This window comes from Rhinopithecus bieti, unplaced genomic scaffold (assembly GCF_001698545.2).
Source record: "Rhinopithecus bieti isolate Rb0 unplaced genomic scaffold, ASM169854v2 scaffold_7684, whole genome shotgun sequence".
In the NCBI taxonomy this organism is placed as follows: domain Eukaryota; kingdom Metazoa; phylum Chordata; class Mammalia; order Primates; family Cercopithecidae; genus Rhinopithecus; species Rhinopithecus bieti.
In genome coordinates, this window is record NW_016806071.1 from 3,788,830 (window position 1) to 3,812,012 (window position 23,183).

At 51.2% G+C, this 23,183-nt stretch overlaps 2 protein-coding genes across 6 annotated transcripts in view; one reads left to right on the plus strand and one right to left on the minus strand.

Moving 5' to 3' along the window:
* Window positions 1–263: 263 nt before the first annotated feature.
* Window positions 264–13,875, plus strand: CC2D1B (coiled-coil and C2 domain containing 1B). Of its 5 annotated transcripts, none has more exons than XM_017874604.1 (25): window positions 265–626; window positions 2,079–2,161; window positions 3,627–3,771; window positions 4,772–4,875; window positions 5,253–5,411; window positions 5,835–5,960; window positions 6,151–6,310; window positions 6,501–6,685; window positions 6,858–6,933; window positions 7,035–7,142; window positions 7,235–7,365; window positions 7,634–7,706; window positions 7,945–8,075; window positions 8,577–8,628; window positions 8,711–8,883; window positions 9,285–9,410; window positions 9,977–10,035; window positions 10,117–10,233; window positions 10,581–10,654; window positions 10,764–10,822; window positions 10,981–11,032; window positions 11,490–11,589; window positions 11,731–11,821; window positions 12,774–12,903; window positions 13,183–13,875. In XM_017874604.1, exons 2-24 carry the CDS (start codon window positions 2,096–2,098, stop codon window positions 12,900–12,902), a joined length of 2,496 nt encoding a protein of 831 aa, XP_017730093.1. In that variant the 5' UTR covers window positions 265–626; window positions 2,079–2,095; the 3' UTR covers window position 12,903; window positions 13,183–13,875. The 5 variants fall into 5 exon arrangements, 4 of the variants coding, with proteins under 4 accessions (XP_017730093.1, XP_017730092.1, XP_017730094.1 ...); XM_017874603.1 differs by having other exon boundaries at window positions 266–626; window positions 8,511–8,628; XR_001886109.1 differs by lacking the exon at window positions 10,981–11,032 and having other exon boundaries at window positions 264–626; window positions 8,511–8,628.
* Window positions 13,876–19,529: 5,654 nt separating this feature from the next.
* The window catches only part of ZFYVE9 (zinc finger FYVE-type containing 9), a 203,943-nt gene continuing 200,289 nt past the window's right edge, over window positions 19,530–23,183 (minus strand). The window contains exons 17-18 of the mRNA XM_017874503.1: window positions 21,259–21,435; window positions 19,530–20,114 (exon numbers count right to left, since the gene is read on the minus strand). Of these exons, the coding sequence (XP_017729992.1) occupies window positions 19,953–20,114; window positions 21,259–21,435 (339 nt within the window). The 3' untranslated portion in view covers window positions 19,530–19,952. The remainder of the gene's footprint in view (window positions 20,115–21,258; window positions 21,436–23,183) is intronic.

Here is a 23,183-nt window from a genome sequence, read left to right on the forward strand (position 1 = left end):
CTCTGAATTATTTAAGATGTGCAGCGAGCTCTGCCTGTCTGAAGTTTTCAACGGACCGGAAAATGATACTTTCAGGTGCTGAATTATTAAGAAAAATATGGTGGGCCCCATTTCCATTTCCCCAGGCTTAAAGGACATGGACAAGCAGGCGAGCCCCGCCCCTGTCTCGCTTCCAGGGCGGAGCGTGGGTAGGCCCCGCCCTCTTGCTCGGTGGGGCGGGGCCAGGGCTCGAGGTGGGGTGGGTCCAGCGAGCGAGCGCCCAGCGCCTCGGGCTGCCTGAGGGAGGAGGCTCGGCGGAGAGGCTGCAAGTGGGCGAGGGCTGGGCGCCGCGACCTCATTTGAGCCGCCGGTGGACGCCCCGGCGGAATCGCCCAGAGCTCTCGTCCCGCGCTACCTGCCCGAACGCGCCTGCGCACTGCGAACCCCGCCCTGGTGTCACCTGTCGGAGCCCGCGGGGGCCGTGCACATGCGCACTGCCGGCCGTCGGCCAGTGGGGTCACGTGTTGCGCGCGAGCCGCCTCCCCGGCAGGCGCTTCCTGTCGCTACCGCTGCGGCCGAGGGCCCGCGGGAGCGCAGGGCGGTGCCGGGTGGGAGAAGGCCGGGGTTTGGCTTGGATTCACCGCGAGGTATGCCGTGTCCCCGCCCTTCGGCGTGGGGAGCTCTGGGGGACTGCGGGGGAGATGGAGGCGGCGCGGGCGGGGCAGGGCGGCGCGTCCCGCAGCGCTGGAGTGGGGGTCCCGTGTCGCCTCCCCCTACGGACTCCGTTGCCCATCTCTCCTGAGGCCTGGCTCTGTCATCGGGGCCGCAGCCTTGGAGTGTCTGACTGGCCTCGCTTTCACCTGAGCCAGGGTCACTCCCGGGGCCCTGCCTCTCACCTAAGTCCCGAAATCTGACACTGAGAGTCTCCCGGAGCGCCAGCCAGCTCCTCCGCCCGCTCCCCGCCGCCTCCACGCCCGTCAGCTGGTCTCCCTGCCTGGGCTGTGGCGAGATGCGCCGGCTTCCTGCCTTCTCCCCCTACCTCCTGTGCACCTACCCTTTGCCGCCAGAGTGGGGTTTCTGAAACACCGATCTGATCCTGCCACTTCTTTCCCAGCGCCCTCAGAATAGTGCCCAAACACTTTTCGGCTTAGAGGTTTTCATGTTGTGCCGCTTCCATCTCGGCTTGTGCATTCAGGCCTCACCGCTTATGCCCCAGTCATACCAGGCCTCAGGTTCCCTTGTACGAGCCAAGCTGCTCCCCACTTCAGAGCCATCAGGTGTTCCCTCGGCTAGGAATCCTATTCACCTCTTTCTCCCAAGTTATTTGCGTGACTCAGCCCAGGCGTCACCGCCTCAAAGGAGGCGGCTTTTCTCCCAGTGCTGAAGAAGAGGTCTCCTCAGGGCACCCATAGCCCCTGGGGCAACCCCGTGTAGTCCACCTCCACCATATACATGGTCCTTGAGGGCTGAGACCGTCTTAGATTCATTTCTGCGCTCCCAGTGCCCGTCACAAGGTCTGACACAGGAGGTCCTGTGAGTGACTGTGAGATCTTTATGGGAATCAGAATGCTGAGACAGCTTTCTCCAGAGCACAGCTGTGAGATGGAACTTTGATAAAGTATCCTTGGTTGATGAAAATGTTGTGTGTGTGTGCTGTCTGGTCATAGCCCCTTGCCGCATATGGCTGTTAAGCACTTGGAATGTGTCTGTTGTGGCTGATGGACTGGATTTTTAGCTTTATTTCATTTTATTTCATTGCAATTTAAAATTAAATAGCCAGCTGTGGCTTCCATAAGCACAGCTTTAGAGCCTTTTTGAATTCTACCCAGCCTTCCACCCACCCTGAACCTAGAGTACTTCCCTGAATGTGCTTTTTAAATTTGAGTCTGTTCAGAACACTCCCCGGTAAACCCATTGACAGGTGATCCCCATCCCTCCCATGGCCTGTGCTGCTTCAGTGCTTTAATTAAAGGTAACATCCTTTGGTGTTCAGCATTGCCTTCTTTAGGAGTTTACTATCCACACCTTACCACAGGTAGCACTGTTGGGGGCGGGGCTTATAGGCTACTCCAGCCTAAATCTCTGTAACTCTTCCATAGGTATCTAGGCTGCCACAATGCCAGGGCCAAGACCTCGGAAGGGCCCTCAGGCCAGAGGCCAAGGGGTGGCCGCTGCCAAGCAGGTATGGAACTTAGCCTTCTGGCTACTGGGTCGGTTTGGGGATGGGAGTCCCTAGACAGCTTAGGCAAACTGGATCACATGTAGTTCCCCCATTAGTTCAGAGACTTGGAGCAGTGTCTCCTGGAGGTGGCAGAGCCCTTAGGCACCCTCCTATTAGTCCCTGCCACACACAAGTGGGGAGAGGGTTCAGGAATCACCAAAGTTTAGGATGTTCTGATGGGACGGCAGTGCTCTCATGGGTTCCTCAGATAGGGTCACAACTTTGCTTGTTAGCCAGGGATGCCGGGGTGTGAGGGCTGTAGTCAGTGGGAGGACTTCACTGCCTAGGAATAGATGGCTGCGCTCCAAGTGGAAGAACAGGGGCGTTTCCTCACCAGTTTTCTTCCTTTATTTCTTCTGGGCCTACGTCTTGAGACTTCTTGGTCTATTTTTACTGTCTTTAAAAAGGTAAGAAAGGAGGGGGTAAAGGGCATAGACTGAAGTCGCAAAGAGCTTGTTTTAAATTCTGACTGTCTCACAAGACTCAGTTTCATCTGAACATTGGGATAAACACAGAATGTGGGCTGGGCACCGTGGCTCACGCCTGTAATCCCAGCACTTTGGGAGGCCGAGGCGGGTGGATCACCTGAGGTCAGGAGTTTGAGACCAGCCTGGCTAACATAGTGAAACCCCATCTCTACTAAAAATACAAAAATTAGCTGGGTGTGGTGGCGTGTGCCTGTAGTCCCAGCTACTTGGGAGGCTGAGGCAGGAGAATCGCTTAAACCCGGGAGGCAGAGGTTGCAGTGAGCCAAGATAGCACCGCTGCACTCTAGCCTGGGCAACAGCCAGACTCTGTCTCAGGAAAAAATAAAAGGATGTACCTCTACCTAGAGTAGTCAGATTCATGGAAACAGCCTCTGGTGCTTACCAGAGGCTGGAAGGAGGGGAGGAAGAGGGGTTAATGTTTAATGGGTAGAAAGTTTGTTTTACAATATGAAAAGAGTTCTGTGGATGGATGATGGCGATGGTAGCAGGATAATGTGAATGTCCTTATGCCATTGAACTCACCCTTAACAGTGGTTAAGATGTTAAATTTCATATTGTATGTGTTTTACCAGAGTTTTAAAAAATAGGACCTTCTCAGAATTGTGAGAATTACTTGAGATAGTTAAGATAATCACATAGAACACTAAGAACAGTGCATGGCAGCTATTGCTGTTAGTCGCAATAATGGTAATGTGTTTTAAGTTCTGACTCTCTCACAAGACTATCTCAGTTTCAGTGTGGCCTTGCTGGGTTTTTTATTGAGTCCCTAGGAAGGTGTCTCAATGAGTAATGTTGCAGGCCTCAGTTTCTTTCTGCACATTGGGCCTCACAGGCTGAAGGAGCCACTGATGGGGACATGGAGAGTCCCAAGTCTGGCTCTGGAGCTGGGCTCTACCCTCCTTGTTGTGTGGTTCCTGAGAGTCCTGCTCTGCTCTCAGATGGGGCTGTTTATGGAGTTTGGCCCTGAGGACATGCTGCTGGGCATAGATGAGGCTGAAGATGATGAGGACCTGGAGGCTGAGCTGCTGGCTCTCACAGGGGAAGCACAAACTACAGGCAAGAAGCCAGCACCCAAGGGGCAGGGTGAGTTTGGACACAGGGCTGGGCTTGGTGCTGGGACAAGATGGGCACAGGCTGGGACAAGATGGTAGAGGGGTTCCCTTGCAGCTGGAGGGAGCCAGCCAGATCCCCTGGTCCTTCCAATACCCATGTACCTTCTGCAGCACTCCCTCCAAGAGGCGGCCTCACCCTGCTTCCCCACCTTGTGTCATGGCCTGGGCTGGCCCCTCCCCGTTGTGGACAAATGTGTTTCTCAGACTGACTCAGGTCCCCATCCTTAGCCCTAGCCACGGTACTGGTGTAGCGTAGGGGCCCAGTTAGCACAGACTGAACTGGGTACATAGGTAGTACATAGAAATTGTGTCCAGTGAGTTAAGTGGAATCTCCCTCCACAGCCCAGATGAGAACAGAGACTTTAGGCCTGGGAGGATCAGGGGGTCTCAATCTTCCTCTCTTTTCACCAGGAACCCTCAGAGAATTCCCCCACCCATCCCCACCATCCTGTGTGTCCCTGAGCTGAGGATAATGGGAGGACCTAGGAAGGGGCTCGCCGCTCCTGCCTTGGGGTGGCACAAGCCTAGGTTTGAATCCTAGCTCTGCCACTTACTAGGATTGCAGTGATATAAAAATTAATGTTGGAAGTTTCTCAGTTTATTCAATATATGAAAAGGGGATATTATCCATCTTGCAGATTTGTTGTGAAGCTCAATTGGACTTTGAAAATCTTTATAGATGTGAAAGGTGTGGTTGGAGGTTGGAGAGAGTGGATGGTCATGTCTATGTCAGGCTACTGTAGGCGGAGGTGCAGAGAAAGGAGCAGCTTGTTGCTTGGTGGGGGGCCGAGGAGGGTTTCCCTGTTGAGGGTCTTTTGAACTAGGTCTTAAAGGAAGAGCAGTTTTCCAGGTGGGCCTCTGCCGTGGGAGGAAAGGGGGATTTCTGTCTGGGTGGATCTACCAAGCCCCTCCTTTACTCATCCCCGACCTTATCTGTGCTGTGCTGACCTGCTGTGACCTTCTTCCCCCAGCCCCCCTACCCATAGCCCACATTGAGAAGTTGGCAGCAGACTGTATGCAGGATGTGGAGGAGGAGGAGGAGGAGGAAGGGCTGGAGGAAGATGCAGAGCTGCTGGTGTGTCTGCCAGGCTGGTATCCCAGGGCTCTGAGGCAAGCTTGGGCCTGGTGGAGGAGAGGGCAGTGGAGAGAGGCTGGGGGTGCCCCTCTGGTCTCTGACTCTGAGTGAGTGCTTGCCCCTCCTGGCTGTACAATGGGTGGTGTGTCTCTGACTTCTGGTCTAAGCTCTGCGGTTGGGAATTCTCAGATTTGGAGTAATTACTTTTTTCGAGGCTATCCTTGGTCAGATTAAAGAAATGTTTTGGTGAAGGGGACTGAGGCACAGTGACTGACGTTAGGGAATATTGCTGGGAGAGAGGGTCCTTTACTCTCAGGTCATGTCGTGGGTATGGTCTTGAGGCCCCCAAGCTCCTGGGCTGTGTTTTGTCTCCCTAGACGGAGCTGCAGGAGGTCTTAGGTGTGGACGAGGAGACTGAGCCCCTGGATGGTAATGAGGCAGCTGGCCTAGGCGGCTCTGAGGAGGAGAAGGACCTAGAAGACACTGAACCTCCAGTGCAGACAGCCGTCCTGACAGCGTCAGCCCCGGCAGCTCAGGTGGGTTCTGGAGGAGGGCCCCTGTGCCTCTGATGCTCCTGTGTGCCCAGACATAACACGTGTGTGGCCTGGCCTGCACGGTAAGGCTGCAGTCACCCTTTCCAGGACCCTCCTCCAACAGCTGTCCCAAGCAGAAACTGAGCACAAGAAACTCCTCCGTGGCTGCCAGCCTCAAAAGCCTCTCTGTTCTCCCAGACCACCCCCGGGAGCCATTTCCTGGCTTCCACCAACTGGGGCTCTGTATTTGCCTCTGCCATGGCCTCTGGCCTCTCCAGTGAGCCTTTGCTTCCTGCCTTAAGGTTTTTAGGCTCTTCTTTCTCCTGGAGTCCCAGAGCTCCATCTTCTGGGGCAGCTTCCGCAGAGGGAGAATGGTAGGCCTAGCAGGCCCTGGAGTGGCCAGGCCCTTAACCAAATTGTTCATAGGCCAGAGCATCTCACGGGCTACACGCTTTGCTGGAGGAACGGATTCGCAACTACCGAGAGGCTGCAGCCAGCGCCAAGGAGGCAGGCGAAGCAGCCAAAGCCAGGCGCTGCGAGCGCGGCCTGAAGGTGAGTTGGGCTAGGCTGGGAACAGGGCAGGGGAGGGGGCTGCATGGAAGGCGGCTGGTGGAGATTGCACCAGTGGAGGGGAGGTCACCCCACCAGACTTCGGGGGTTGGGGAGCCACCCCTGGCCTGTCTTGGAGCAGGGTCTGGGCTGAGATGGCTGGCTGGGTTTCTGGACCAGTTCTCTCCCTCAGACCTTGGAGTCGCAGCTGGCCGCTGTGAGGAGAGGCAGAAAGATCGATGAGGATGAGATCCCACCTCCAGTGGCCTTAGGAAAGCGGCCCCTGGCCCCCCAGGAACCAGCCAACAGGACCCCTGAGGCAGACCCTCCAGCTCCCCCTGCCTTGAAGTCAGGTATCTGCAGATGCCCAAATCCTGGTCTAGTTCCTGGGGTCATAGCCCACAGCCTGTCTCCCCAACCTGCCACCACTGTTCATTACCATTGGTCACATCCTCCCCAGGACATCTTCAGGCCAGTGAGGTCCATGGGCACCTTCTTCTGTGACCCTCATGTGCTCTCTGGGGACTGTTTGCTTCCTTATAGACAACCCCTCCCAACCTGAGACCAGCCTCCCTGGCGTTTCTGCCCAGCCCATTTCAGACTCAGACCCAGACCCAGACCCACGGGCCCTGCTGTCATCCCGACAGAGAGAATACAAAGTGGCTGCCCTCAGTGCCAAGCGGGCTGGCGAGCTAGACCGTGCGCGAGAGCTCATGAAGATTGGGAAGGTATGGCATCTGGCTCAGGCCACCCACCCTCATTTTATAGATGGGGGAAACTGAGGCTCAAAAAGGGAGCTAGACCGAGATTGAGTGAGATTGGCCTGAGTGGGGGTTGTTTCAGCCCAGGCTCTTGGGGTCCCCCCGCTTTCACCCACACCTGCTTTTCCAACTTCTGCAGAGATTCGGTGCTGTCCTGGAGGCCCTGGAGAAGGGGCAGCCCGTGGATCTGAGTGCCATGCCCCCGGCACCTGAGGGTCAGTATGTATCTGCTCAGGCTGGGGTAGGGTTGGGGAGGAGTAGCAGGCCTGGGGCTGACCAGGCCTTCCCACCTACACATCTACTCTGGGTCCCCTAGATCTGAAGCCCCGGCAGCCTTCTCAGGCTCCCACAGCACCCTCAGTCATTCCCCCAGCTGTGGAGCGAGTGCAGCCAGTGATGGCCCCTGACATCCCAGCAACCCCAGGTAGGGCAGGATGGTGGGACTGTGGTGTGGGGACCTGCAGGCATTGGGGGGCAGGCTGAGCTGATGCCCACTTCTTCCTTCTTTCCTTCAAGTGGCCCCTACAGAGTCACAGATGGTGCTGGATGCCCTGCAGCAAAGGCTGAACAAGTACCGCGAGGCAGGCATCCAGGCCCGGAGTGGTGGGGACGAGCGCAAGGCTCGGATGCATGAGCGCATTGCCAAGGTGGGCCCGCGGCTGTGCAGCCCCTGCCTGTGCTGGCCTCTTCCCTGGCTGGGTGCTCTGTCTCCCTGGTCCCCCGGCTAGTCTTCGTCTTTTCTGAACCTTCATCTCTTTGTCTCTCTGGGGCTTTTGTTGCCTCAAGGATCTTTTTTTCTCCCAGGGCTGCTGTCTTCCCACCAGTCTCCCTCTCCTTGCCCCACTGTGTGTCATGTTGGGCAGGGGGCCTATGGGCTGCTGCCAACCACAGGCCCCTCCCTTCCTTCCCTTGCAGCAATATCAAGATGCTATTCGAGCACACCGAGCAGGACGGAAAGTCAACTTTGCTGAGTTGCCTGTTCCTCCAGGTGAGTGGGGCATGGCCTAGGGGCTCTGTGAGGAGGTGGTCCCTGGGCAAGAAGGGAATGGGGGACAGCCAGTGGGGATGACTTCTCATGTCTCTGCCTTCCCACTGTGGAGCCATCCATCCCAGCCATGCCCAGCAGAGCCATGCCCAGCAGAGCCATGCCCCAGGCAGGGCCCTGGGTAGCTCTGTGCTTCTCTGAGGCTGCTCCCTGCCCCTCCCATGCTGTCTCTTTCCCACAGGATTTCCCCCCATCCCTGGCCTGGAGCCCACTATGGGTGTTGAAGAGGACTCAGTGGCAGCGACATTGGCAGCTGCAGAGAAACTGGCCTCCGCAGAGGATACAGGCCCAGCTGATGAAGAGGAGGACGAGGTTTGGCTGAGGGACCGACTTTGGGCTGGTGGGGAGAATAGCAGGTGAGGGGTAAACCCAGACCCTATCGTCCATACTAACAAGCCCAGTAAGGTACATATTCTTTTCTGCACTGTACAGAGAAAAACCTTGTCCAAGGACACCCAGCTAGGAAATAGCAGAGCTAGGATTCAGACCAAGGTCTTTCTGAACCCAGAGCTCCGGCTGTATCCCCATTATCCTGCAGTCTGTCTCCTGTTGGGGAGGTTAGATGTGAGAGCTTCTGAGGCTGCTTCTAGATCTCAGATCTTTTAGGGCCCAGGAAGAGAAGCCACCCATCTCAGGTCACACAGTGATTTAGTACAGCATTAGGAAGATAGCCCAAGCAAGTCTGGGAGCCACCTTGGCCATGCTGGGGAACAGATCGCCTCCTAACAGCCTCCTGGGCACCTGCAGGGTGAGCCCCCAGCACAGGCCCCAGTGGCCAAGAAACCTGCACGGCCCACGGTCCCTTCATTTCAGCCCCTGCCTGAGCCCAAGGCCTCAAGTTCTAAGGAGTCACCTAGTCCGTCTGGTGAGTTGGGGACAAGCAGGGTGAAGAACTGAGGGCCTAGGGAGGGCAGGTGTGGCCCTAACCAGTGGCCTTCTCGCTTCAGTGCGGGAGCAGCTGGCACTCCTGGAGGCACGGAAACTGCAGTACCAGCGGGCAGCCCTGCAGGCCAAGCGCAGCCAGGACCTGGAGCAGGCCAAAGCCCATCTGCGGGTGGCCAAACGTCTTGAGGCTCAGATCATCCAGGCCCGAGCTGGCAGACCTGTTGATCTGTCCAAGGTGAGTCCCACCTGGTTAACCACCAGGACTTCTCAGGCAGAGAAGGTGACTGGCAGGCTTGACAGGCTGTGAACGAGGGCAGCTTCTGGGATGAGGTGGGGTTTGGACAGGACATGATGACAGCTGGGAAAAAGAGCCTTTTCCTTATACCCCTCTACCTCACGGCCCCAAAGGAAACCAGGAGAAGGGAAGGTGGGCTGCCCGTGGTCAGAGATGACAAGGCTGGGCCAGGCCATGGGAGGCAAGAGTGTTATCTTGGGATAGAATGGGAGGCGATGAGTTGTCATCAGTGGACTTTAGTAGAAACTGAGGAATTGTTTAGTTTGGGTTCCTGCCTTTGTTGGACTTGGTAGAGGAGTAATCTGACTTTTGGGGCCCGAGGGGCCTTGTGACCTGGGTAGGTGCCTTCGCCCTTGACGGATGAGGAGGGTGACTTCATCCTCATCCACCACGAGGACCTGCGACTCTCCCAGAAGGTGGAGGAGGTGTATGCCCAGCTGCAAAAAATGCTTCTGGAGCAACAAGAGGTCAGTAGGCCCCTCATCTGTTCCTCCCCTCTGGCCCCACAGCCTCCCCATGGAAGAAGGCCTGGAGCTCAGATCACACGGCCCTGGACTCAAATTCTTAGCTCTTCCACTTACTTGCTGTGTGACTTGGGCAAGGCACTTCCCTTTCTGAACTACATTTTCCTCATCTGTGAGATGGGGTGATAATACCCCTCTTTCAGGGTGGTACAGAGTTCAAATAATAGAGAAGAGGGAAAGAACATTGTGATGTGCGTGTATGTTTATGTATGTATCTATCTGAACTGCCACCTGTTCTGGAAAGGCTGCCTTCTGAGGGGATGTTTGAATTAGGTTTTGATGGAAGGAGTTGCTAATTTGGGGAATGGCTGACCTCCGAAGAGAAAATGGCAAAAGTGTAGGCAGAGAAACCTGATGGGACTTGGGAGTAGTGCCCTTGGGGTTGTGTTATGGGAGGAGAGAGGTTAGGCTACAGAGGAAGGTTGAAGCTTTGAGAAGTCTACCCTTGAATGCCAACCGAGGCAGGTCCTGCTCTGGGCTCGGGAGTCACTCTGGGCCTCTATTTTCAGAAGTGCCTGCTGTTCTCCAAGCAGTTCATGCACCAGGGCAACGTGGCTGAGACCACCCGGTAAGTGCAAGGGCTGGGGCTGGGCTCCTGGGGTGGGGAGCAGAAAATCCATCGTCATGCTGACGTACCCATCCCTGTCAGATTTGAGAAGCTTGCTCAGGACCGCAGGAAACAGCTGGAGATCCTGCAGCTGGCCCAGGCTCAGGGCCTCGACCCTCCCAGCCACCACTTTGAGTTGAAGACATTCCAGACTGTGAGGTACCAAGGCCTAGGGAAACAGGGGCTCCAGGCAGGGAGGAGCAGGAGGCTGGGAGCCCAGGCCAGAGACTTCTACCCCTTTAGTGAGGCTTGCCAAGCCTGGCCCCGCTGTGGGCACTGGGGCTGCTGAGGAGTAGGACAGGATGCATGCCAGTGAAGAGCGCACAGCTGTCTGGGTGCTGTGGAAAGAGCTCTGGACCAGAAGTCAGTGACCAAGGTCTGCATACCAGCTCTGCTTTCCCTCCCTCCTGTCACCACCCAGCTGAGCATACAGGCCCTGGAAGAAGGGACCTTGTTCCACCACTGTCTTTCACTTTGAGCATTTTCTCCTTCCCTCTTGGCTCTAGGATCTTCTCCGAACTCAACAGCACAGAAATGCATCTGATCATTGTCCGGGGAATGAACCTCCCAGCCCCTCCAGGTAACCCTAGGGCCGCCCCTACTCCAGGAGGCTCTTGCCTGGACACTCCACCCCAAGTGCTAGGATCCTGGCCACTCCCTCTGACTTGACTCCCTTTTCTCCTTCCCAGGGGTGACTCCGGATGACCTGGATGCTTTTGTGCGGTTTGAGTTTCACTATCCTAACTCGGTGAGCTTCAGGTAGAAGTAGGATCCTCTGAAACCCGCCTTGCATTCCAGGACCCTGTGCTCACTTTCTTCCCATCCCTGGGAGGCCTGGCTGCAGTGCCTGCCCTGTGTGCCTCTGTGTTTATGCGCTGTCCTGACTTCTCCCTCCTCACTGCTTAGGACCAAGCTCAAAAAAGCAAAACAGCTGTGGTGAAGAACACAAATTCCCCAGGTGAGGGCCGCATGTGGGCCTCTGTCTCCTCTCTCTCAGAGAGTGTGGGCAGCACTGGTGTTTCCAGAGTGGGTTCCCATCTATGCCCTTGCTCGATCCACCCCACTTGGGAGATAAAGGTGCTGTTAACATGCCTCTTCTGTAGTTGGAGAAACACGCAGAGGTACAGGAACTTGCCTGGGGCCTCATGGCAAGGAAGTGGTAGAAATGGGATATGAACCCGGGAATTCTGTATCCCAGTTCCAAGTCTTTCCTACTTTGTTACAATCTATGTCTAAAAGAGTACAAAACTCAATTCCAAGGCCAGGACCTCGATGCTCTACCACCCTTTGGAGGCAGTCACCCCAAAATGCAGGTGGAGAGATCGGGGGAAGGCCGCCAGCCCTGGGCTTCCATTTCCACTTCCTCAGGAAATCACGAGCGCCAAGCCCCTCCTTGTTTTCTCCCCCTTTGCCAGAATTTGATCAACTCTTCAAACTAAACATCAACCGAAACCACCGGGGCTTCAAGAGGGTGATCCAGAGCAAAGGCATCAAGTTTGAAGTTTTCCACAAAGGGTGAGGCTCCCATCAGTCACGCTGCCTCGCAGGCTGGGAGGGGGGAAAGGCGTTTGTCACTGCTGCCCCTGCGTGAGCTCAGCCAGCACATTCCTGCCTTCCCTGCCCAGTCCAATCCTCTGCTGCCTCTTGGCTCCCCAGGTCCTTCTTCAGAAGCGACAAACTGGTTGGCACAGCACACCTGAAACTGGAGCGGCTGGAGAATGAGTGTGAGATCAGAGAAATTGTGGAGGTAGGGACTGGGGTGTGGGCAAGCCAAAGGGGTTGGTACGACAAGAGCCAGTATGCACTGAACACCACACCTTGTTGTAGGTTTTCGTGCTCATTACTTAATTTGAAATTCTCCACAAGTGTGCTTAGAGTAGGTGGAATCCTCATTTCACAGATGGAGAGGTTCAGAAGGTCTGAGAAATCTCATAGAGGGACCCAGCAGAAGGCAGCCTCCTTGTTTCCATGAACTCAGTGGATTCCACAGGCAAGGACTATATGACCTTGCCTCTGACAAATGAGGAAACTCAGGTCCAAGAGGAAAGGGGGTTCTGTAAGCTCATATGGTGTGTCTTGGCAGAGCCATCACCAGCTCCTTACTGATAACCTGTGTAGGCCGAGGCTCTTCCCACTGCAGCACACCTGCTCCTACTGCCTGCCTGGGGAAGTTGTTCTTAAGTGGGCCCTGGTCTCTATTGGAGCCACTGAGGGTGACTGGACTTCTTGGGCCTGTTGTACTGCTTTGTACCCTGACTGCCCCATCTTCTGCCCAGAAGAGGGAGTAGTGTGGTGGATGGGAAGAAACCCTGGGCGTGGGGTTCCAGTGCCCACTCTGCCACATAGAGGCATCTGCTTCTCTGTCTTGGCCATCTGTGAAGTGAGGATTTAGGTCAGTGGAAGGGTGCTTCTTCAACCAATGTTTCTTCCAGAAGTTGCCGTGGGGATTGAGGAGAAAATGAACAGAGCTCTAGCATGCTTGTCTAGATTTATTTGTTACTTTTTAAGTAAGACTCACCTAAAACCACCACCATTTCCTCCTCCAAATACTGGGAGGGTAGGGTTGTCATGAATGGAGACTCCTGTGTTCATGCCACAGGACATCTTAGCTCCTCTCACTTCTTTCCTGGGAATGTAGGGACCTGCCTGTTCCCCATCTCTGTCCCCTTAGTTACCATCTCCCTCTGTGGTCCTCACAGGTCCTGGATGGAAGGAAGCCCACCGGGGGGAAGCTGGAGGTGAAGGTGAGGCTGCGGGAGCCTCTGAGTGGCCAGGATGTGCAGATTGTCACGGAGAACTGGCTGGTTCTGGAGCCCAGGGGCTTGTGAGGTGGGCAGTTCTCTGGGCCTTTAGAACTTTTGCCTCCTTCTTTTACTTAACTATTCAACTCATATCTGGAGAGAAAACCTAGGAGCTTCTCATCTATGAGAAAGTCCAAGAGGCCAAACTGTTGGGTAGGGCTTATGGGCTGAGTTTCTGATGTTCCTCAGTAGAACTGGGGAGAGAAGGTAACCTTCCAGGGTTTAACTATCTTCAGGAAACCCTTTCTAAAATCTTTGTGTTTTCACTGCAGTTTAGACTGACTTCTTGTGCTTTGCACCCGTGTAGCCGATGGCCAGCACCAGGAGAGGAGTCAGGCCGCGACTGTGCAGAAGTTGACTTTCCCAGCTTTGCTGGCTTCAGAAGCCTTTGTACATAAGAGAGATGCTGCTACCCAAGCACCAAAGACCTGTTAAGCACGTGCACTACTGACCACAACCCTGGTCTTTCCTGTTGGCCCCTCCGGGGCCTCTACAGAAACAGGCTGAGTTCCAGGAGCCCATCTCCCTGCTGTCTCCCCCTGCCCCCAGTCTGGATGAGGGCAAGGACACCTTCATTCCTCTGTGCCATGGAGTCCTGCAGCCCCTTAACCCCTGCGTGGCAACTGTGTATAGCTTATACCTGCCTCCAGTTGTACCACTTCTAGATGTGCCTTTAAAAGATAACTATGGGATGGGAGAACTTGAGGGTGATCGGGAACCTCCCCTGCTGAGGGTGGGGTCAGGGTTCCGTGACTCCAGTGGGCCAGTGGTAGCCTGTCCCAGACAACTCCGTCACCCCAGCTCTGCCTGTGCCTTTATCCCTGACAGCTGCTGCACTAGCCTTCCTGATTCCGTAAGGACTTAGTGGAGGAGGAAAGTTGTTTTTGGTACTACTTGGTGGGAAGTAAGGGGAAGGCTGGATCTTGGGTTTGGTCCACCCACCCAAGAAAAAAGACTGTTAACTGGAAGAAAAAAAAATATATATATAAAATTTTATGTAGCCATGTTTATTTATTTAGGAAACTAACTCTAACTCATTGTAGGGATTTCATACTCAACCACAGAGTATCCATCAAAGTCCTAAACAAAAGTCCTGATCCCTGTCACTTTTTAAAAGCCAGGGTAGCAGTAACGTGACAAACGGCTGCTGTGGCTTCCCTCTTGAGGGCAGGGAAAGCCTTTCCTCTTCAGCTGGTTACCTGGGGGGCTTCCTTAGTTTTTTCCAAGAAATTCTCCTTTGGCTTTGTTTTTTTTGAATGGATGGAGACTATGAAGGGGTCTGTAGTTGTAATAGATTTAATATTCAAAACTGAAATGTTCTACATTTCTTAGAAATACCCCATCTTCCCCCCCCCCTTTTTGAAGCATTAATTCAAGATCAACAAAGCATTCCTCAAGATCACTTTTAAAAAAGGTTAGAAGTGAAGCAAATACATTCAGCTTACTGATCACTATAGTATTGCCTAAGCACAGCTCAAGAACTGAGCTTTGTGTGTGTGTCCTTTTGGGGGATAACAGGGCTGGACCATGCTTCCTTGCCCTTAAAAGCAGAGCTTTTAGTGGGTCACAGAGCAGGAACCACACACAAGTGACTTTTTTCCCCAGGAGCCCTCTGGCCTTTTTTTGAGACGGAGTATCTCTGTCGTCCAGGCTGGAGTGCAGTGGCACGATCTCGGCTCGCTGCAACCCCCGCCTCCCAGATTCAAGCAATTCTCCTGCATCAGGCGCCTGAGTAGCTGGGATTACAGGCGCCCACCGCCGGCACCTGCACCTGGCTGGCCAATCTTATCAGAAATGAGCTATCAAAACTTCCACAGATGTGAGATTTAACACTTAATTGCGGTCACGTGTATGCAACACAGTAATAATCTAGAATGAAAAGGAGGGTGGTTAGCCTTCATAACCTATAGAGCAAAGAAAAGTGGCTGGAAGGGTTCCTGACCCAACCTACTCCTACTCCCCTTAGGGTGTGTATCCAACCCAGTGCTTCCTAAGAGGGTTAGGGACCACTGTGGTTATCCTCTAAAGTTCCAGCCAGCCCTAGGAGTTTCTAAATTCAGGCCTCTGCTGGAAATGGCCTATTTTGATACATAAAAAGTTTTCTATGGCTCCAAAGTTTCTCCTTTGCAACCCATTCAATTTCAGTCTGCTTCTCTGCTCTTTCAAAACAGAACCTCCAGGCTGAGGAAGCAAGACAAAGCCTCCCACCAGACTTGGAGACTGAAGTTCTTAAAAGGCCTTTGTTGTAACCAAAGGCATGCATGTGTCACTGTTGTGGGAGGAGCCTGTCCCAGCCTCATCTTGTCCTGAGATTTATCCACATACAGTAACCACGCCAGACACGGTGGCTCACGCCTGTAATCCTACCACTTTGAAAAGCTGAGGCAGGTGGATCACCTGAGGTCAGGAATTCAAGACCAGCCTGGCCAACATGGAGAAACTCCGTCTCCACTAAAAACAAAAATTAGCTGGACATGGTGGCCGGCGCCTGTAATCCCAGCTACTAGGGAGGCTGAGACACAAGAATTGCTGGAGCCCAGGAAACAGGTTGCAGTGAGCCTAGATTGTACCAATGCACTCCAGCCTGGGTGACAGAGCAAGACTCTGTCTCAAAACAAACACAAATACAGTAACCAAACATTGTAGATTAGTGACTCACCTGCAGCTGGGAGCCAGCTACAACCCAAATCATTTTAAAATTTTCAGTTATTTGATCTCATGCAATGCACGCTTTCTTCTGAATTAGCGAGTTGAATGAACTACGGAAATTTTTTAGAATCAAGAAGTCTTACTTACAATTAAAGGGCAAACTCCTGTGGCTCTAACATTTTTCCTTTCTCATAGCACCATTCTGAAACTTGCATTGTTGCTTCTGGATTTTGACGCCTTGTTTTCCATGGGCAGCTCCCAAAAGACTGTCCCTTAAGTAAGGGCAGCTGCTTTCAGGATGAAACCATGCAACTGAGACTGGCAGATCCTGGGAGCTTGCACCTGGGTCAGCTCCATGGATGGATTTGTTTCTTCTCTGCCTCAGCTGCCCACGCTTTAAAATGACATCATTTCTCCCTACTCCTTAGCCCTTCTGACTACATACAATCCCTGAATCCCCCTTGCCATTATTATTATTTTAGCATTATAAAAATAGAAACCAGCCAGGCAAGGTGGCTCACACCTGTAATCCTAACACTTCGGGAGGCCAAGGAGGGCAGATCACCTGAGGTCAGGAGTTCGAGACCAACTTGACCAATGTGAAACCCCATCTCTACTAAAAATACAAAATTAGCTGGGCATGGTGGCGTATGACTGTAATCTAATCCCCGATACTCTGCAGGCTGAGGCTGGAGAATCACTTGAACTTGGGAGGCGGAGGTTGCAGTGAGCCAAGATAGTGCCATTGCACTCCAGCCTGGGGAACAAGAGCAAAACTCTGTCTCACAAAAAAAAAAAAAAAAAAAAATTACAAACTTGCTAATTCCAGAAACAATGTTCAGCAGGTTGATTGTTGTTTGAAATGTGTTAAATGCATAAATTATTTCCCAGGTGACCTATCTAGAGGTAAATTACCTGAAAATCTTGGGCCCACCAGTGTTCAGGAACCACTGTGGCTGGGGGAAGACAAGACGTGGGGAATTTACAGAATTATTAAATTAATTATTATTAAATGGTAAGCATTTAATAATTCTTAAAAATTTAATAAATTACCAGAATGACAACTCTATTCCTTTTCAGTACAGAAAGATTGCAGTATCTCAATCTTTAAATTTACAATCCAGAAAATTTGCCTATTTTGAAATGTGGTGGTTCAGTCCCTTGCTTTATATAATTCTTACAATATACATTGTATAAAAGCAAGGATAAACAAGGAAAACAATTAACTAGCATTGGCTCTTTTATGCCCAATTCCACAAATGATTTCACTAAACACAGAGGACATTTGATGCCGCTGAGAAAGGATCTGAGGGCCAGAGTTTGTCCTTAGTGGGAGAATTTAAAAGCTTGCACTGAGCCAGAAGTAGTAAGTACTATGGCAAGCAGGAGGATAAACCACAGGAAAACAGGACCAGTCCCTGTAGAAGTTCCAAACTTTTGAGGTATGTTCAGACAAAGCTGGCTATTAGACCAAAAATAAGCTGCCCCTGTTAACAGGTGCTTCCTGTTCTTGTCAGGTTTGGAGGTAGCGGTTCCCAGGGCTTGGCCCTGATAAGCTACTGCTGTGTGGGCTAAGCTTCCCCCTTAGAAGCTCTGAGTACCTCTGAGCCTGTGGGAAAGGTCACAGTAAGAGTTCTGTGCAGCCACCATTGGTAAAACCTTTGGAGAGGCAGATGTCAACTATAAGCTCCCACCTCAGAGAGCAGGATGAACCTACACAGACATTTTACAGACCAGGCCGTTAGGCCTCTGGAAAACAGCTGCCGCTGCAAACAGCTCCACAGCCTGCTGTTGCCTCATGCTAAACCCAGCACTAGCCACTGGGGAGCAGCCTGTCGCTGTCCCAGAGGCCTGCGCTAGTTTCCAGGGAATTCTTGGAGCTGTGCTAATAACTGCAGAAAAACTAGTTTAGCCTTGACTTTCAGAAGATGCCAGTGACAATGGAGTACATTGCCCTAAAGCAGTATTTTCAAAATGTGTGTTGTGGAATCCATTTGGTCTAAGACCAAAATAATTTTTTAATGAAACAGAAAAAGGTCAGAGTGCATCACACATCATGGATAAACCAGATTTTGGTTTCTAATACCACTCCCATTAAAAGAAGCCAGAGCTCCTTGCAGAAATGGCTGATTCCAGGGCTAGGGTAGGGTAACCACAAGATAAGCCTGAAGCATCTTGTTAGGATAGAAATAAAAAAGAAGTGCTCAAAAACAAAAAAGCATGTCACCAGGATGTAGGAGCCAGCTTGAAAGGTCTCTTGTCTAGCTAAAGCTGAGACCATTTGTGTACCAAAATAATGAATTGGAACCACTGAAAAAGGCCAGGCTTGGTGGCTCATGCCTGTAATCCCAGCACTTTGGGAGGCCAAGGTGGGTGGACTGCTTGAGCCCAGAAGTTTGAGGCTGCAGTGAGCTAAGATTGTGACACTGCATTCCAGCATGGATGACAGAGTGAGACACTGTTTCAAAACAAAACAAAAAACAGTCTATGAGTGTATAATGATAATTAAGTGAATAAATAAATTAGGAAGGAAGGGCTTCTGCTTATAGTCGACTACCAAGTGCAACCTGTAAAGGTGGAGAATGTGCTAGAATTGGAAAATCATTTTGCAAACATCATAGTAAAAGATCAGTGCAGGTAACGAACATCAATGCATACTAATTTAAGGGGACACTTTCATAGGCAAGATATTTGCATGGTCTGAAAGTCTATATATACTGGTTATAAGTTCCAGGTGGGGGGATATACAGAGAAGCTGGACAACACCTTGACCAAGTGATCAAAATTTACCACTGTCAATGAGGGAGCAGATGGGTATTCTGGGCAAGTCATTCTGGGCAAAAACACATAACCTGATTCTAAATGTAAGGAAACATCAAACTGAGTTGTTTTCTGTTAAAAAAAAAAAAACAGGGTGGGGGTGGGGGGGCATTCACCAAAAATATCAATGAGGCTGAGCACGGTGGGTCACGCCTGTAATCCTAGCAGTTTTGGAGGCAGAGGATGGTGGATCACTTGAGGTCAGGAGTTGGGAGACAGAGGATAGTGGATCACTTGAGGTCAGGCCTGGCCAACATGGTGAAACCCTGTCTCTACTAAAAATACAAAAAAATTATCTGGGGGTGGTGGCAGGCGTCTGTAATCCCAACTACACCAGAGGCTGAGGCAGGAGAATCGCTTCAACCTGGGGGGCGGAGGTTGCAGCGAGCCGAGATCGCGCCACTGCACTCCAGCCTGGGTGACAGAGCAAGACTGTCTCAAAAAAATACGTATCAATGACATAAAAGATCAAGACGAGTCATGACAGCCATAGCCACATCTGATTCTATACTGGAAGGTTTACTGGAGGGGAAAAATGCTACGAAGATCACTGGGCAGATGCCAGGTTAAAGTATCAAATCAATGTTTGAAGTAGAGAAGTGTCCTACAGTTGTATAAGAGAATGTCCTTATTTTTAGGAAATAAGCATTTAGGAGTAAAGGCCTATGATGTATGCAATTTACTCTCAAATGCCTCAATTTTTTTATGGAGAAGGAGAAAGGGAGAGAGAAACCCTGACAAATCAAATGGGGCAAAATGTTAATAAGTGAACAAGAGGGGAATCTGGGTAGTATGCATGGGTTTTTTTGTACTTGCAACTTTCCTAGAAGTTTAAATTATTTCTCAATAAAATGTATTTTTAAATTCTTCCAGTATTTATAACTAAAAACATCCTGGGTGTATTCCATCAGCATTCACAGAAATACCCAGTTGAATACCTGCCATCCACACAGGCAGATCGCCAGCAATCCTGAACTCAGCTCTGCTCTCCAAATGACATTTACGCTGAGTTGCCCTTCCGAAACTAGAAGAGTAGATTAAGCCCTTGAGTCTTCGATTCACTTCAATGAACAATCTGGTAAACACAAAAATCTAAGTGTGACTTCTACTTGATAAACAGCTGTGATGTAACTGGGACAAGATCAGTGGGGAATTATCCTTTTCATACCAATGCTGTATAAAGAGTGCAAGAATGGATGCTTCATATTTTATTTCCCTTCTGCCCTCCCCATCCCACCCTTGGTGATGGTTGTACCCATTTGAGCATTTCTGAGCACATGACCATAAGTAAATCTTGAGAGAGGAGCGGAATTCTTGTCTAAACAGTAACAGAAGGGGATTAGCTGCGAGGATAGCGTAACTGTTGTGCAGGAACAGAAGCTGCCCAGATCTTCTTGGCGGACAATGCATAGAAGACTTAGAATTATGGAACATCTGTCCCCCTAACCACCCTTTCCCACCCGTCTCCCAAACCCCCACTCCCACCCTATTCCCCACCCCATTAATAGTGTTAACAAAAGCTTAATCTTCCAGTTTTAAAGTGCAAATGATTTGGGTATGACTGCTGTTGCAACAAGTCTGAACAGAAAAAAATGAAGTCTTCTCTGTTTATGCGATGTTTTCCAGAATATAAAAGATGAGTTCCATGGCGACAGGGCCCTCACTGAGCTGGCAGGCCCCTCCATGGATCACCGGCACCAAGGCGCTGTCCAGATCATTCATGTACTGCGAGGGAAGGGGCTGGCCATTGCTCCCTGCTTGATAGCCAACCTATACCACAGAGAGAAAAGGAGGAGAGGTTACTGAACAGAGGCCTCTCTAGGGCTGAGGGCAAGGAGGCTGAGCAGAAAAGGAGATGTCCTTTTTGGCCATAGGCTAGACATATGGCAGTGAATACAAATTTATCCTCTTTTCTGGATTGTCACTTATCCTGTTGTTTACTCCTCCTGACCACTTGACAACCATGAGGCACTGGGTAAGCCACTTAACCTGTTATGGTCTTAGTTTTCTGGGGAAGGGGAGAGGTGCATAAAAAGGTATGGAGTATCAGAAATAACACCTTAAGCTTTGGTTGTGAAAATTAAAATGAGAAATGTACAATGTACAGCTCCCTAACATAGTAGGAACTGAATATTTGTTCTTGTATCCATCTGTTCATTCATGCACCATCTTCTGAGCACCTACAAACGCAGGGATCCAAAGACGAATGTAACAGGGCCCTGCCCTCAAGAGGCTCACATATTTAGCAGAAAAAAATGCGTTTTCTTTGTTTTACGTGAGGTAATTCCCTCCAGCCGAATTATCAATGTCATTTGAGACAGGACCAGAATACTTCATGAGTATAGCACTGGGCAAGCCGTTAGGTAGAAAATAAATATTTGTTGATTGATGACTAGTTAGGAACTGGGGCCAGACACAACCTTTCATCATTCCCTGATAATGGCACAACCCTGTGCTCGGGAACCAGTTTCTCCTCATAAGCACTCAAGCCAGAAGCAGCTTGCTGGGCAGAATTAACACTCAGGGGGAAGGGTGATCAAGCTGAGTCTACACCCAAGTTCTAAGTGACTCGAAGTTAAAGGGTTGAGGGAACAGAGGTCTGGCAATTTGTAAACATCAAGGCAGGAACTGGCAGGTCCTACCACATGTTCCCCTCTTTATCCCACACTAAGAAGGAAACCAGCTCCTTGGTAAGCCATGCAGGTAAAGAAGCCACAGTTCAAATGGTTCTGAGAGAATCTGACCAAGCATCACATGTGGGTATAGTACTATTAAAGAGAGGGCCAGAACACTGTATCTGGTCAGGCCAGAAGGTCGGAGAATTAAGCTCTCTAGGGTGATGCAAAAAAACTCACATGTCAGAAATACAGATGTTGCCCAAGGCCAGCTTTAAAAGCTGCGGAAGACGTCGTACCTGATCTGAGTCAAGTGTCACACGTAGTCCCAGTTTGGTCATTCCATCTTCCTTCAGAAGCTTCAGGTGAGGACAAAGAGCAAGGCAAAAAGCTTTGGCAACATGCTCAGTCAATCTACTATGATCTGCAGGATCACTGAGGCAATTGTGCTGGTCATCGTTTTCTAGGAAAAACACCTGTTCCCCAAACAAAAGAGACTTTTAAACTTGTACCTAGATTTTGGGAGAAGTAGATTAGCTCACTGTATATGAGTACCCTGATTCTCCAAGATCTGCAAGAAGACATGACAGGAACAGGACACCATAAAGTCCCTGGGCCAGGAAAAGTTGGGCATTTATGTCTTCCACCTAAAAAAAACAATCCGTCTCTCCATCTCTGTATCCACAAAATGGCAGCAGAAGCCTGCCTAACTCCCTGCAAGCCTCCACGGTTGCAATGGCACATTCTCAGAACTACAAAAGGCCTCCATTTTGCATTGTATGCCACTAAAAGGTAATCCCTATATGTGGACAATTTACCTAGAAAATGATCTTAAGTCTAAGAGAATGGCCCTTATAGATGATGTGACCCAGCTGCTTTATTTTACAATTACTCTTAGAAGGGAACTGACTGGCTCAAGGGGACAGAAGAACTTAAGAGACAGAGGAAGAGCCGGGCTGAGACTAGCATCTGAGCCTTTTATTGCAGAGCTTTTTGCACCACACAGCCCCGCCACTGCAGAGGCGGGAGCTGTGTCAGCATGCCCACACAGAGCCATGCACTGCACTGTGCACAGGCAGAAGTGGAACACACTTGGAACTGATGACCCAAGTCCTAGCACCATAGAGGAAGGGTCACGAGCAAGTCCCTTAGTCAGAGGACTAAAGGAAGTTAGAGGACTTTTTTTTTTTTTTTTTTTTGAAACAAAGTCTCGCTCTGTCACCAGGCTGGAGTGCAGTGGCATGACCTCTGCCCACTGCAACCTCCACCTCCTGGATTCAAGTGATTCTCCTGCTTCAGCCTCCCAAATAGCTGGGATTACAGGCATGTGCTGCCATGCCCGGCTAATTTTTGTATTTTTAGTAGAGATGGGGTTTCACCATGTTGGCCAGGCTGGTCTCGAACTCCTGACCTCAGGTGATCTGTCCGCCTTGGCCTCCCAAAGAGCTGGAATTACAGGCATGAACCACTGTACCTGGCCCAAAGGACTTACTTTATTTTTTTTGAGATGGAGTCTCACTCTGTTGCCCACTACCCAGGCTGGAGTGCGGTGGCACGATCTTGGCTCATTACAACCTCCACCTCCCAGGTTCCAGCAATTCTCCTGCCTCAACCTCCCGAGTAAGTGGGACTACAAGTGCACACCACCACACCCAGCTAATTTTCATATTTTTAGTGGAGATGGGGTTTCACCATGTTGGCCAGGTTGGTCTCAAACTCCTGACCTCAGGTGATCCCCCTGCCTCAGCCTCCTAAAGTGCTAGGATTACAGGTGTGAGCCACTGCACCTGGTCCAAAGGACTTCTTTTTTTTCTTTTTTTTTTGAGATAGTCTTGCTCTGTTGCCCAGGCTAGAGTGCAGTGGCGCAATCTCGGCTCACTGCAACCTCTGCCTCCCAGGTTCAAGCAATTCTCCTGCCTCAGCTTCCCGAGTAGCTAGGATTACAGGAGCCTGCCACCAAGCCAGACAATTTTTGTATTTTTAGTAGAGACGGGGTTTCAGCATGCTGGCTGGGCTGAGGACTTCTTAATAATTAATTTGCCTTGGCTGGGCGCAGTGGCTTACACCTGTAATCCCAGCAGCCAGATGTGGTTGCAGCGCCTATGGTCCCAGCTGCTCGGGAGGCTGAAGCAGGAGAATGGCATGAACCTGGGAGGTGGAGCTTGCAGGGAGCCAAGATCGCGCCACTGCACTCCAGCCTGGGCGACAGAGTGGGACTCCGTCT

Excerpts from the sequence above, each read along its gene's own strand:
- CC2D1B (XM_017874603.1), top strand. The coding sequence starts at position 2,096 with ATGCCAGGGCCAAGACCTCGGAAGGGCCCTCAGGCCAGAGGCCAAGGG. Across the intron at positions 10,036-10,116 it reads AACGTGGCTGAGACCACCCG|ATTTGAGAAGCTTGCTCAGG; the intron begins GTAAGTGCAAGG and ends CATCCCTGTCAG. Across the intron at positions 11,590-11,730 it reads TTTGAAGTTTTCCACAAAGG|GTCCTTCTTCAGAAGCGACA; the intron begins GTGAGGCTCCCA and ends TTGGCTCCCCAG.